The sequence below is a fragment of the Aulonocara sp. 'chitande type north' Nkhata Bay genome, linkage group LG17 (assembly GCF_057382095.1).
Source record: "Aulonocara sp. 'chitande type north' Nkhata Bay isolate Kocher_YH1m ecotype deep benthic linkage group LG17, A_spYH_male_GT1.1, whole genome shotgun sequence".
Lineage (NCBI taxonomy): Eukaryota > Metazoa > Chordata > Actinopteri > Cichliformes > Cichlidae > Aulonocara > Aulonocara sp. 'chitande type north' Nkhata Bay.
The window spans coordinates 16,986,814-17,001,961 of record NC_141360.1 but is presented as its reverse complement, the minus strand read 5'-3'; the positions used below and the strand labels follow the sequence as shown (position 1 = coordinate 17,001,961).

The 15,148-nt window shown below is 40.0% G+C and overlaps 1 protein-coding gene across 5 annotated transcripts in view; it reads left to right on the top strand.

Annotated features, from left to right (window-relative positions):
• The window catches only part of cdc14ab (cell division cycle 14Ab), a 39,962-nt gene that overhangs the window by 5,085 nt on the left and 19,729 nt on the right, over window positions 1–15,148 (top strand). For 3 of the 5 annotated variants that reach the window (XM_086270199.1, XM_086270202.1, XM_086270198.1), the window contains exons 2-8: window positions 2,369–2,459; window positions 2,951–3,026; window positions 5,022–5,114; window positions 6,520–6,599; window positions 13,002–13,068; window positions 13,426–13,488; window positions 14,228–14,315. In XM_086270199.1, the coding sequence (XP_086126325.1) occupies window positions 2,369–2,459; window positions 2,951–3,026; window positions 5,022–5,114; window positions 6,520–6,599; window positions 13,002–13,068; window positions 13,426–13,488; window positions 14,228–14,315 (558 nt within the window). Of the gene's footprint in view, window positions 1–728; window positions 1,139–2,368; window positions 2,460–2,575; window positions 2,640–2,950; window positions 3,027–5,021; window positions 5,115–6,519; window positions 6,600–13,001; window positions 13,069–13,425; window positions 13,489–14,227; window positions 14,316–15,148 lie in introns of those variants that run through there. The other 2 variants (XM_086270200.1, XM_086270201.1) reach the window with 2 other exon arrangements.

The following is a 15,148-nucleotide window of genomic DNA, read 5'->3' as shown; positions in this document are numbered from 1 at the left end:
GAAAAGTTCAAAGCCTTGTGACTCACAACCTTTGAATGGTGTTTCTTTGATAAAGTGTGCCTGAGATTGCTCTTGGTTTGTTACTTTTCAAGATACTCAGACAATTGCTGACTGAGTTGCCTGTCCTGATATAACTTTTGTGGGAGATCTCTCAAATCTGAAAGACAACTTACACATCAAATTGTTAAAGGAAAGAAGAAGAAGAAGAAAACTGATAATTAATTGTTATTGCATTGGCACATTCAATAAGAATAATAAATCTGACAGTCACACCAACCCTCTATATGTGCTCATTACATCCATTTAACCCCCTGAGGTCTTCCTCGTTTCCTCCGCCCTCTCATCCTTTATCTTATATCACTTTCCCTCCTCTGCACATGTCCAAACCATCTCAATCTTGTCTCTCTCACTTTGTCTCCAAGTTGCTCAGTCTGAACTGTCCCTCTCATTGACTCATTTTTAACTCATATAATTTGTGTTCTTTTGTGAATAAAATACGGAGTTTTTGGCTTTGCAAATCGTTGCTCTGTTTTATTTACATCATTTCTTTTGGAACCAACTAGTTTTTTCTTTTTCCAGCTTATCAAATACTAGTCGAGTAGACCGAGTGATTGAAGGCCTCGTTATTTGTTTCCCAGTGGAACTTGAAAGCAACGCAGAAAGGCAGCATGTTCTGTTTGGTGATTGGCTGTCGTTGCTATGGGAGCGGCTCCCGTTGCTACAGTAACGTGTCTTAAGGAGGGATTTAGGCAATCTGAGTTTTAGAGTGTCGGATCGTCGTCGAGTGGTGCTAACATGCTAATATGAAGGCTGAGAATACTTGTCGTTATAAAACAGAAAGCAATGAGTAGAAAGGATAGTATTTTCGAGGGGAGAAGCTGAAAAGACCAGTGTGGAACTAATGTGAAAGTTTCTAACTTTAGTTAAAACTCTGTTCAGCTGCCTGCTAGCCCGCTAACGGCTTATTGAACTGCTAGCAGTTCAGAAAAGTTTGTGGAGATAGCAGGCGGAGCCGAGACAGGTCAGGCGTTAGACGGATCCGTGACGGTGGCGGGTGCAAAACAGTCCCCGATCCTGTCTGCCTTGTTCAGGATGAGCCAGGACTCTGAGCTGCTGGGAGCCGTTGAGTTTATCAAAGGTAACTTTAACAGTATTGTTACAGAGTTAACAAGGGGACAAAAAAAGCACAATACATAGTTGTTAAACTATTTGTCACAACTCCACGGAGAACTGGGAGTTGTCGAGTTAAAAAAAAAAAAAAAAAAAGTAAAATCCTATAAATAGAAAATCAACTTTATGCCATTACACAGCAGGTTAGTGATTGTTTCCATTGGTGACTGGTTTTATATAAAGTGATGTTGATGGATAACTTTGCTCAGCGCCTACTGAGCTGAAATAGAGATTGTGGCATCCTCTCAGATTTGATCAGTCATCGATGCTTCTAAAGAGGGTAACAGTGCTGTACACCTAGCAGCAGCATTCTGTAGAATTAGCCTTGGATTAGTTCCTTATCCTCTGCACTGTTTGGAGTCCCCAGGGCTGCCAACTCCGTGTTTTAAACAGAGATGACAGCTTGTCGTTTGTCGTATACGAGTAGATTCAGCGTGCACACAGAAAGGTCACTGTGGAGAGGCAGGCATTGCATAAAAACGTTTTTCTACACTGAGTTCTACACTGTATTCCCTCTCCAGTAACACTGATCAGTTTTGCTATGAATTAAACTAAAAAAACCGAATTTTCTGAAATCCATTGTAAGCTTACTGTGTGTAACTAAATAACTCAGTGCATCACTCAGAGCTGATAAGCAGAGCGAAAGAGCTGGTGAAAACATAGCAACAAAACCAATGCCATCTTTTATGAGTGTGTGTCTGTGTCTCATACTAGTGTATAAACAAGGATGAGAGGGTGAAAAATATGCTTCATCACTAAGGTTTGGATTTCAGAAATGAATGAGATGTTTGGACCTAAAATGTTGCTCACTCTGCCCCATTTTTTTTTCCTTTTCCTGCTGCCTTTATTAGGCTTTCGTAATCTCTGAAGTTAAATTCAGAATTCCAGAAGATCAAACTGTAGCAATAATCAGTCCAGACTGTGTTGCACTACAATGTTCTTGTGGGTTTAAAAAAATAAAAATAAAGCTAAGCTCTTTACATAGAGACGAGCTTCCTAAACCCTCATTTCAGAGTTGTAGACATACAGGAACAGCACAACATAAAAGTAGAAGAAGCAGAATGCCCATAGTTGACCTGTGTGTTTTTTGGTAAGCGTTGAAGGTTCAAAACTTATCAGCAAGTTGTGGTATACAATGGAAAGGCAGTGATTTCCACAATCAGCAAATCTAACTGCCTTTCATATCTGTCTCTAACAGAGCGCCTGTATTTCGCCACGTTACGCAGTAAACCCAAAAGCACAGCCAACACACACTACTTCTGCACTGATGACGAGTTTGTGTATGAAAAGTAAGTATATCACACCTGCTGCACTGCATTCTGACTATGTGTGTTTTATATACAACTTGCAAAGCCAGGCATTTGTAACCAGCTTTTGTCAACGAGTGTGTTTAATGTTGTATTTGAAGAGTGTACCAAGGATTTGAGCTGTGCATGTGTAACCTGGCACACACATAGTAGGTGAAAGAGGTGAGATGCATTCAACAGTGTAATATTTATTTATTTATTTACTTTTTTTTTTTTTTTTTAAATGAAGTAAAAGGGATAAAAGCAACTGAGTGCTTTTCTGGATGCTGATGACTGGAAATTTTAGAGGCCTGACTGAACATTAAAAGAAGTTAGTCCTGCTTGGACAGTTAAAATGTTGAAGCGTGACCCCTTTACAGGAGAAATACCGTACTTCAGGAATTTAAATGGAGACTTTCACTCTCTGTATCACTTTCCTTTTCAGCCAGCAGGAGTCTGACTGACTGTATATTCTATGTCCTTTGTGTCTGCAGCTTCTACGCAGACTTTGGGCCTCTGAACCTGGCCATGTTGTACCGATACTGCTGCAAGCTCAACAAGAAGCTCAAGGTGAGTTTCTACTGCTGCCTCACCCTGTGCAGGAATGCCCAGAATGCAAAAGGACAGATGCAGGATGACACAATCTCACAGCAGGTTCACTCTGTGGCAGTGAGTGAACCTGCTGTGAGATTGTGTCATCTTATTTCCACTCCTCCTTCTGACTTCAAACCTCTGTTTTTTGTTTGCACGTTGCCACAGTGATTACATTCTTCTTGTCATTAGGGCTGCCACAAACGATTATTTTGATAGTCGACTAGTCACCGATTATTTTTGCGATTAGTCGACTAATCAGATCATCATCCATTGGACGTACAGCTTATTGCACCAGCAGCATCTGGTCTTATATAACTATCATTAGCTTACAGCTTGAAGTGTTTGTGCTAACTAAAAATAAAGACAAGATGGTAGTTTATTAATTTTTAATGAAATTTGCAGATTCTTTCGGTGAAGTTTAATAAACTCCTTGCTTTCTAAAATATAACAGGACACCGGAGTATATTCTCCAGCATCTCACACTTCTGATAATCAGCTGTCTGCTTGACAGTTTTAGCTGTGCAAAAACTATACCTTTAATCTCAGCCAAACCGATTTACTCAGGAACAAATAAAATACTGAAAAAAGCCAAACAATAACATTTAAGTTATCTAAGTGACTTATATATATGTTTAACCTGACTAGCGAAAGACGGCGGTGGGTTTGAAAACGATTTGCCGGGAGTCCGGTGTTCTCACGGCTCTAGTTAGCCTTGCCCCCGCCTAGCTAACGAGCTAGTGGGTAACAGACGTCTCCGAAAACGTCGGAGCGCTTTTGAAAATATGTGGTGTCTTGATAAACTGAGCAGATATTTGAGGTTTACACAGCTACATTCTCGCCTGAAAATATGTTAAACGTTTATTTTGTGACCCAGAAAGAATAATAAGAGTAAAGTTAAAACTAACTAGCTGCCGCCATTGTTGACAACTGCGCTGGGCTGCGCTATGAATTCTGGGACACAGCTTCTTCTTCGGGGTTTAACGGCAGCTGGCATCCTTGGACATGCAGTGCTGCCATCTTCTGTTTCAGTCTGTTATTACACTCTTAAATCCTACTACTCATTCCTGCGTCCTTTGTGATCTTACAAAGCTTCAAACGATGCGTCGACTATTAAATTAGTCGTCGACGATTTTAATAGTCGACATAATAGTGACTAGTCGACTAATCGTGGCAGCCCTACTTGTCATTTGTCATGACGTCCAGCTGACTGGACGATCTGGATCCACAGCCTATGTTCATTCTCAAAACGCCCATATAAACACTGATCTGTGCTACGTGTTCATCCCACACCAGGCAGCACATCTTCTGCTGCCTTCACTTGTGCACTGCAGCCTCAAACTTTTCCAGGACTTACCCGACAGACGTGCAAGCAAAAACAAAACGGTCCTCATTTTTAAGGTGCTTTACAAAACTAAACATTATGGCTAACAGATGGATTTTACCATTTCGGTGCAGCTACCCAATCAATGAAGAAGCACTTACTGCTTAAAGAGCAAGAGTGAAAGTAGACAGTATATCCTCAGTTATAACAAAACTCATTTTTACAGCCGGGTGCAGCACAAAAGTGACCCATGAGTTTTTGGTTCTGTTACTACTTTTCTAACATAAACCCATGTAAGTCTGACTGCAACCAACTAACCGACCTGATGACTTAATGTTTGGTATTAACAGAAGATGGCACTAGACATGTTTTTAAAACTCAACTTTAAGCACCATCCATCCATCCATCTTCATCCGCTTTATCCGAGGCCGGGTCGCGGGGGCAGCAGCCTAAGCAAAGAGGCCCAGACCTCCCTCTCCCCAGCCACCTCCTCCAGCTTATCCCCTTTAAGCACTTATTTCTTAATTCCAGCTACAGTTACATATATGTCAGTTTTTGAGAGCAGGGCTCCATGGTGTAAATTAGTCTTTATGCATTTAGTGTTTCATGTCCACTTTGTTTAACCGTGGGTTCTTTCTTGTTGTTGGCAGTCATTCACACTGACCAGGAAGCGAATTGTTCATTACACCAGCTTCGATCAAAGGAAGAGATCCAATGCGGCTGTGCTGATTGGTGGCTATGCTGTGAGTACATCTCTGCTTCTTATCCATCTTTGTGTATAAATCAGAGCTTTTCATAGGAGAGGTGAAGCTAACAAACAAAAAGTTAAGGAAAGAAGAACAAGTGACATGTGTTTTGTTTTTGATCATCTTTGCAGTGTTTTGAACTAATTTGTCAGTTGTGTGACATCATCGGCACACACACACGCACACAATGGAAGGGCAGGCCCATTAATAGGTGCACTTGATCTCAAACTATGTAAGGTGTAATTCAGCTTAAGGCATTTAAGTTGACTTAATTTACTTCCAGAAGTGCATAACACTAAAGAGGACAAAGTGTACCAAATACTTTCCAAGCTCCTTAGACTACCAAATACTCAGCAGTGATGTTGTTAAATGGGGGAAAAAAATGTAATCTACAAAAACTCAGCAATAATCTTCAAAGTGTTCATTATGACTGTTCTTTAATGGATATCACTAATGGATATCAACTGCGCACATGCTTCTGTCCATCAGCAATGGGGCTGGGTATTGCCACTGATTTCTATAATCAATTTGATTCTGATTCACAAGGTCTCGATTTGATTCAATATTGACTCAGTCAGAAATATTATAATTCTGATCATTTATCAGTACATATCCATATTAAAAACAAAGCTGACACTTGTGAGACTTCAGAGGTATAAGCATCACAGCAGATGCCTTTGTGTCAAAGTAACTGAAGATAAAATGCAGAAAAAACATGAAGCAGATTTTCCTGGCCTGGCTTTTTATAGCCGATAACCACCTTAAAAACATTCTGCAGTAGATGAAAAATGGAAGAAAACCATGAATCTGCATATGAACATTACCTGATGCTGCTTAAGTGAAGCAGAGCAAAGTTACAGAGGTTTTATTACAGACTGAGCTAAGTGTTTTGCAATTTGGCATCATTTGTAAAAGTTTAAAATTCTTCTGTATTAAAGAGCAGAAATGAGGCTTTCTTGTCAGAGGTAATTTTGGGGGGATCTCCCAAAACAGCAGCAGACAGCGCTAAACACAACGGTGTGTTCGTTAGACTCGTGGATTACTGCTTTTTTTTTTTTTTTTTTTTTTTTGTAGTCATTTCCGTCATTTCCAGGTTTCAAAAAAGGTGGTTTTGATTTTCATGGATGAGACTCTCTCATGACTCAGTGAGCAGTGCTGCTGGATTCTCCACATTTCAGTTCCTGTCGCCTCATTTAATCAGTCTGTGATTTCTGTGCACGTTATCTTGTCACTACATTGAAATAAACCCTTAAACAATTGTTAAATCTTCAGCTTCTTCCGTCATCATTCTGATCCGTTTTATAGCCAAAGTTGTACAAAACTATGTTTTGGTATCAATTTTTAGCTTCTTAAAAACATTCAGCATTTTTTAAATGCATTCTCTATTAATATCTGTCCTCAGGTGATTTACTTGAAGAAGACCCCAGAAGAAGCCTACAGAGCTTTGATCTCAGGCTCAAATGCTGCTTACCTGCCTTTCAGGTGAGTCTCTCAACAGTAGTATTACTGCAGCAAGTACATTTACCATACTAGACATCTGTACCAGCACTGTTGAAGATCCATAACTTGCAGTTCAAGTTGGAGATTAAAACAAAAAACAAAAAAAACAACAAATGACAAGGTTGATTCAAAATAAGAATTCTTTTTTTATTCCATTTGTGTGCTGCATTTCCAAAATTAAATGGTGACTTGTCTGAAAAATAATAGTATTTAGTGTTCTTATGAGCTGAGTTAAATGTTGTGAAGCAAACAACAACAACAGATCTGTCTTCAGGCTGGCGACCTAGCCGCCCCTACCTTACAATGCTCTTGGCTAGTAGAAAGCATATGTTGGTTATACACTTTTGCTTTCTACTGTAGCACTATTTGTTTCTAATAATTTGAATGCATTATTATCTCTGTGGAAGTTTAATAAAATAAAATATTTTCAGAGGACTTCTCTGGTATCAGTATTGAGATGCAAATTTCTTTATTTTGATGGGATTATCTTATTTTGTGGCATTAAACCAAAGCTGTACGGTTACAATGTTGAATATCCAAAAGTAGAAAGGTAGCGTTTGCCCAAAATCCCCCAAATCTAATTTTTATCACTCTATTATGGTCATGTCAACAAACATGTCTACTAACGCTAAGCCAATCAAAACTAAAAAAAAAAACTTCAACACCAAATTATTATTTTTAACAATTAATGGCGACACCACCATAATGTGTTTTCAGCAGCACAAAAATGTCCTCCTATTGATGTCGAAAAGCTTTCCAAGAACACAGAGTAAGGTACATTTTTAGTCCTTAGCTTAGATTTTGTGTGTGTGTGTGTGTGTGTGTGTGTGTGTGTGTGTGTGTGTGTGTGTGTGTGTGTGTGAGTGAGTGTGAATCTTATTTTATCTTTTATTCTAAAAGACCTGTGGTTTTCCTCTGAATATTTAACATTTGTCATTAATAAAACAAAAGTCATTCTTACTAAAATAAGTTTAGGGATGCAGCTATCGTTTAAGTGAAGCGTGTTAGCAGTTTGTATACCACAGCTAACAGTCACTGAGAGACCGACCCAGAGCAGATGAGCTCTGTGTAAGAGTGCGTGCTTACAATAAAGGACTTCTTGTTGTCACTCACTGAATTGTTACATAACAGCTGAGCGTGCTGTTGAACGGAGGAGGACTCTGTTTTTCTGGTGGCCTCATGAGAAGCTTTGAGGTCTCACCTGGCTGCTAATGGATTAAACATGATGGGTAGGGCCCACCTTTCCAGGGAGGGTTAGTAGTGAAACGTTCAGTGTCTGATCACAGCTCCATTAAGTTGTAGCTATAAAGGATTCAGACCCCTGAAGCAGCTGCAGCAAACACTACTCCTAAAGACTGAGGCCATCTGTTGGAGGTGCAGCTTGGGTGTCTGGGTATTAGTATTTAGTATTTATTTATTTATTGTCATTGTCAAGAACAATGAAATTGCGTTTGGGGCTTCCATACAACCCCAAAAAAAGAAGAAAATAATAAATACCCCTTAAAACCCAAGTGTACATATTTAACCCAGTGTGACTCCAATGCAATAAGACAATCCTTAGCAATAATGTTCGTAGAAATTCAGACAAAGACCTGAGAAACATGACAAAATACAACAATGCAACCCATTCAATATTATTGTACTGTGAGATATGATATCAGATATCAGATATGATAGGGTCTGAACAGAAATAAGAATGTTTAAAATAAAAATGACATGTCTGTTTTTGCCACACCAGATGTTGGAGCAGTGTGTTGTTGTTGTTTTTTTTGTTAAATAAATGGTAAATAAAGTGCAGCGCCTCAATTTTAATCCAATGAACCGAGGAATATGAACACACGTCAGTGCTGACCAAGATATTCATCCATAAAAACAGGAGGGAAGAAGAGTCATTTTAATCTGTTTGGGCCACTCTGTCATCATCACAGTCAAAACACATTATTTCATTCATAGTTTGTTATATAATATTTAAATTGCAACAGCTCTGCTTTCATGATTTAGGCCAATAAGAACTTTCATTAGATAAAACTAAATACTAATTTTACTTTTGATTTTAAATGTAATTATTCAGCTGTAAGAAGAGAGCGACAAAACTTGTGAAAACAAACTAAAGATCTGAATGTGGAAAAATGGATCAGACACAGTTTACTGATGGACCTTGGGTGTTAGTTACCCAGAGTGGCTCTGCCCTCAGGTCTGTTTTATTAAAAATAAATAAATAAAACCGTTTGCTGCTTATGAACAATTCCAATAATAGTAATAGAGAATTCCATTATTGGATAAAAATGCTTAAAGACAAACTCCCGGTGTAAGCATTTATAATTTAATCTAATATCACCCTTCATTAACAGATGATGGGCTCCCTGATGGTCACAGTTTCACATTTAACTAAAAAACAGGTTGACAGGTGCATTCATATTCACACAGTCACAATTAAAATGATGGAGACTACTTATATTCTGAGATTATTATAAATCTGTGTATAAATAAATGATGACAGAATGTCTGTAAAAGTGTTCATGTTAAATACACAAAATGGGTTTCAGTATTTGTTTCAAACATAAACTTCTGGAAATTAATTGACTCACCTATGCACCCCGATAGCAACTTAATGAATGATGAAATGAATTGATGTCTGTCAGCTGGTTCAGGTGCAGCAGGAGGGGAGGAGTCAGGGAAACTCAGGCTGTTGAAGAAAACCTGCCAGCAAGCAGGGGTCCGTTCTTCGTACCTCGCTTACTACATCCAAGATCAAATGACACATCCAAGACCAAATCATCGCGCTAACCGTGAGCTCGCTATTCCGGTTCTCCAAACACACCTGTTGTTGACGATTAGTACAGCTGGATGAAGTAATGTGAGATCACTGGGTGTCGTAAAAGGAGCTACGCATCGATAGTAGAAACATTGATCGGCAACCCTCTGATTGGTCGGCGAAAATGTCGAAGGAGCGCGCTCGGTATTTTTTGGCAGCAGAGCAAGAACTCTTGAGTGAGGGATTTCAGGAGTTTCAGAGTTTAATTAAAACGCAAGGGAACACTGCAAAGGCTGCAAAAGCAAGGAGAGAGGGCTGGCAGAAAGTTGCTGACAAATCAAACTCGTAAGTAATTCAATAATAACAATAATAATGGAGTGGATTTATATAGCGCTTTTCAAGGCACCTAAAGCGCTTTACAATGCCACTATTCATTCACTCTCACATTCACACACTGGTGGAGGCAGCTACGGTTGTAGCCACAGGTGCCCTGGGGCAGACTGACAGAAGCCAGGCTGCCATATTGCGCCATCGGCCCCTCTGGCCAACACCAGTAGGCTGTAGGGTAAATTTATTATATTACACTATATTATATTATATCATATTATACTATATTACATTATATCCTCTTTCACATTAGAGCCACGACAGGACCCACTAGAACATGGGAACAAGTAAAAGTGAAATATAAGAATATTCTACAGAATGGTAATATTTATCACTTATATTGCTTTTAGTCTCTTGCAAAGAAACCCTGAAATAATCTGTTTGTTTGTTTATAACAGCAACCAAGAAAAGGGCAGAGCAAAAAAAGACAGGTGGTGGTCCTGCATCCCCTCGTCAACAAGTTGGTTAAGTGAATAATACCCTCACGGGAAAATCGATATCTCTCTATGAGCACACTGTCGCGCTGAGCTAAAGGATCCTGTCTGTCCCGCAATATACGCTGAATTCTGAGAACTCGCCTTATCAATCTTGCACCTTCTGCAATGGGTGGCTCGCGTAAACGGACAGGACATGGCTGCGACAGACTTCCCAAATCCACCTTCGCTTTTATAGCCGTGGTCTCTCATCTTGATTACACGAAGTAATTTACTATTACTACTCTGAAATATGAATTACATCTGAAATAATCACATACATGAAATAGAATGATTAATAGTACATTTCCCTTTTTTTAGGAAATGACCTGTATGTATCTGTATGGAATCAATAAAAGGATCAAATACTGCATTATCTTTAGTTGCATTGATAATATTTATTTATGGTGAAACAGTGGTAAAATGTCGCTGTTGCTTTTGTATAAATGAAGCGGACATACCTGAGTGGCCGCGATCTAATCCTGTTTACATAAAGTGAACCTGCTCCCGAGCAGGTTTACGCTTACGGATCTGTTGCCATGACAGCAAGTCCCGGATGAGCTTCGGAGAACCGAATGATCCAAGATCACGCGAAATCGTCAACAATCAAATCCAGCTAACTTACTTAGCGAGGTACGAAGAACGGACCCCAGGGGCCCGTTCTTCGTTCTTTCGCGTGATCTTGGATCATTCGGTTCTCCGAAGCTCATCCGGGACTTGCTGTCATAGCAACAGATCCGTAAGCGTAAACCTGCTCGGGAGCAGGTTTACTTTATGTAAACAGGATTAGATCGCGGCCACGCAGGTATGTCTGCTTCATTTATACGAAAGCAACAGCGATATTCCACCACTGTTTCACCATAAATAAAAAAACATCAATGTAACTAAAGATAATGCAGCACCTGATCCATTTATTGATTTCACACAGATACATACAGGCCATTTCCTAAAAAAGGGAAATGTACTATTAACATTCTATTACATGTATGTGATTATTACAGATGTAATTCATATTTCAGAGTAGTAATTGCAAATTACTCCATGTAATCAAGATGAGAGACCACGGCTATAAAAGCGAAGGTGGATTTGGGAAGTCTGTCGCAGCCATGTCCTGTCCGTTTACGCGAGCAACCCATTGCGGAAGGTGCAAGATTGATAAGGAGAGTTCTCAGAATTCAGCGTATATTGCGGGACAGACAGGATCCTTTAGCTCAGCGCGACAGTGTGCTCATAGAGAGATATCGATTTTCCCGTGAGGGTATTATTCACTTAACCAACTTGTTGACGAGGGGATGCAGGACCACCACCTGTCTTTTTTTGCTCTGCCCTTTTCTTGGTTGCTGTTATAAACAAACAAACAGATTATTTCAGGGTCTCTTTCCAAGAGACGAAAAGCAATATAAGTGATAAATATTACCATTCTGTAGAATATTCTTATATTTCACTTTTACTTGTTCCCATGTTCTAGTGGGTCCTGTTGTGGCTCTAATCTGAAAGGGGATATAATATAACATATTATAATGTAATATAATATTGGATAATATAGTGTAATATAATAAATCTACCCTACCGCCTACTGGTGTTGGCCAGAGGGGCCGATGGCGCAATATGGCAGCCTGGCTTCTGTCAGTCTGCCCCAGGGCAGCTGTGGCTACAACCGTAGCTGCCTCCACCAGTGTGTGAATGTGAGAGTGACTGAATAGTGCTATTGTAAAGCGCTTTGGGTGCCTTGAAAAGCGCTATATAAATCCACTCCATTATTATTATTGTTATTATTAAATTACTTACGAGTTTAATTTGTCAGTAACTTTCTGCCAGCCCTCTCTCCTTGCTTTTGCAGCCTTGCGTTCTGATTAAACTCTGAAACTCCTGAAATCCCTCACTCAAGAGTTCTTGCTCTGCTGCCGAAAAATACAGAGCGCGCTCCTTCGACATTTTCGCCGACCAATCAAAGGGTTGCCGATCAATGTTTCTACTATCGATGCGTAGCTCCTTTTACGACACCCAGTGATCTCACATTACTTCATCCAGCTGTACTAATCGTCAACAGCAGGTGTGTTCGGAGAACCGGATTAGCGAGCTCACGGTTAGCACGATGATTTGGTCTTGGATGTGTGATTTGGTCTTGGATGTAGTAAGCGACGTACGAAGAACGGGCCCCAGGTGTGTGTTACCCTGGTAACTGATTCAGGATTGAAGTTGATGCTCTTTCTGGAACAGAAAACCAGAGTGTCCCTCATCTCAGGGTTAACAAACTCAGAGTTGATAGCCAAACCTACTTCTTGGAATACCCACATGGACATGGTCACCTAAAACTTGGATGGTGTACATATCAATAAAAGAAGGAAAACTGTTGCATAAGCGAAAACCTGGAGCGATCCCTTATGTGTCAGGACTCGGAACAGTTAAGATACAGTTTCTCTAAACACAGCGTCTCTGTGTCTTTTAAACCCCAAAACATGCTGCGCCAAAAATTGGTGCACCCCAAGGATCGGGTCTCCCAACACAGAGTAATATAGTGTACGCTGTGAAGTGCCAGGAGGATTGCCATGATTTATACATCGGGGAAACCAAACAACCTCTGGCGAAGCGCAGCAGATAAAAGCTAACTCATCAAGTCAGGACTACGCAGTCTATACACACCTTCAGGCCAGTGGACGCTCTCTCAATGACTAGGATGTGGTGGTGGGAGGAACGTTGGTTTGGGCGGGCAGTCAAGGAGGCCATTTATATGAATGTATGGTGTCTTCACAATATGTATCTCTGCAGGGATGCTTCTTTTGGGAATTGTACCTTCAACCTGACTGTGTTGGACTGCTTGCAGGGCATCAGGAAGGTGAGGTCAATGTGCCATCTGCTGAGTACTTGAATTTAAAATCTCAGTTTATTGGATTAATGACATTTTTTTTTCCACAGTAGATGTTCCACACTACCTTTTTTCTGTGGGCATTATTACATTTTCTGTTTCTTTTAGTGTCTATAGTACAGTTTACACACGTTACATTTACATAGATCAAATTACTCTTGTAATGTACTGAGTTCTACATTTTTAACATTTTTGTTATATCTTTTATATCTTTATATTTTATTGCTCTGCTAGACCATTACTGCAGCCATCTTGCAGCTTTGTTGCCGATCTTTCTGCCCTCAGTTTTGTTCAGTTGTTTACAGAGTCAATCATTCTGTGTTTCAGGCTCTGCAGCATGGCTTCTTCAACTTCGAAACCTTTGATGTAGACGAGTACGAACACTATGAGGTATGAATACTCGCATCATTAGTTGCCAGCCGCTGCCAGTGTTTACTTCATCAAGTCAGTCTTTAAAATTCAGTTAGAAGGGAAAGGTTTAGAAAGACAAAAAACCAATCTGAGCCTGGTTGACAGTCATATAACTTTAGACATCAAAGCAAAACACGAAGAGAGTCACTCCAACTGAGTTCTGTCTACATTTGTAATGAATTAAGATTTGTTTTAAAGAAAGTCAGCACAAAATTAATACAAAATTCAGCGTGTTTGTTTTGCAGACTAAAAGGATGTTTACTATTCTCACATTATGTAGACAAAAGCACTCCTTGCAGAATGGAAAGAATCTTACTATAATGCGCAAAATCATGAGTTGAGCAAGCAAGCTTGGCACACAGGTACATCTTAGACCCCTGTCGCTTCTTATCTATATCAAATATTGATGGAAATACACATAAATATACAGGAAGTTCCCCTTGTTTACATAAACAGCATCTACCACTCGTATTTGTAATTTTCTTAATTTGATTAAGTACAGCTCTCAGGGCATTATTAGTTAAAATTTAACTGACAAATATTCAGGATTTTCATCATCATTTCTTGCGTAGAACTGCAAGCATTCATTCATGATCTAAATAATTGATAGTCTTGTAATTAGCTTTGTTAATCTGATGTGTGTGCTTGCTTTTACTCTTAATGGAATTTTGACTACATCTTCTAAAGGTTTTTTGTTGTTGTTGTTTTTTGTTGGTAGCGCGTGGAGAATGGAGATCTGAACTGGATTGTACCAGGAAAGTTTTTGGCCTTCAGTGGTCCTCATCCTAAAACTAAAGTTGAGAACGGTGAGTGAACGTGTTCAGACTGCAGCCTGTCTTTTCTGCAATAGCAAGGGAGTCGGGTGTGTGTTGTTTTAGCATATATTATCATTTTCTTGTCTGTTATCAATTTGGTCGGTTGTGGAAATGGGGGGTGGAGTGGGTTTAGGGTTAGAACACCTCCAGTTACATCATCAGAAGGTCAGATACCATTACCTCAGCTGGGGTATACCAGGGATGAGCATTTAATTTACACGAATTATGAGGTCCGGGGCAATAAGATAAACTCAGTCTGCTCAGTATTCATTTTGTGTCGTTATAAACTTTTACTGGTAAGAGTAGACGTTAGTTAGGCATTGGAAAATGTGAAATGTTTTTGCCCCCTGGTAGTGTCTCCCATGGCAAATTGAATGATTCAAAAACCCCTAAGAGCAGAAGATCCAGGGAACAGTTTACTTTGCCTGGGATAGGCTTACTAGGGCCCCCGCCCTCAAGCCAGGCCCAGGGAGGGTGCCTGAGGGTAAGCTACTGGTGGCTGGTCCATAGTCTGTAGGGCCCGGTCGGGCACAACCCGAAAAGGGACATGGGCCCACATACCTGTAGGCCCACCACCCGCAGAAGGCGACGTAAGCGTCCGTTGCATTGTGTGCTGTGTGGTTCCCGCTTGCAAACAGTCAGGTTCTTGTATTTTGTCTGCACATTGGGCCTCATAGTGATTGAAACACAGCTCTCTGTTCTCCACAAACTAAGCGCTTGGCTATGTTGCTGCCGATGACAGAAAATAAATACTTAAAATTCCATATTTTAGTAAAAACTAGAGATGGCACGATACCACTTCTTTATGTCCGATACCGATATCA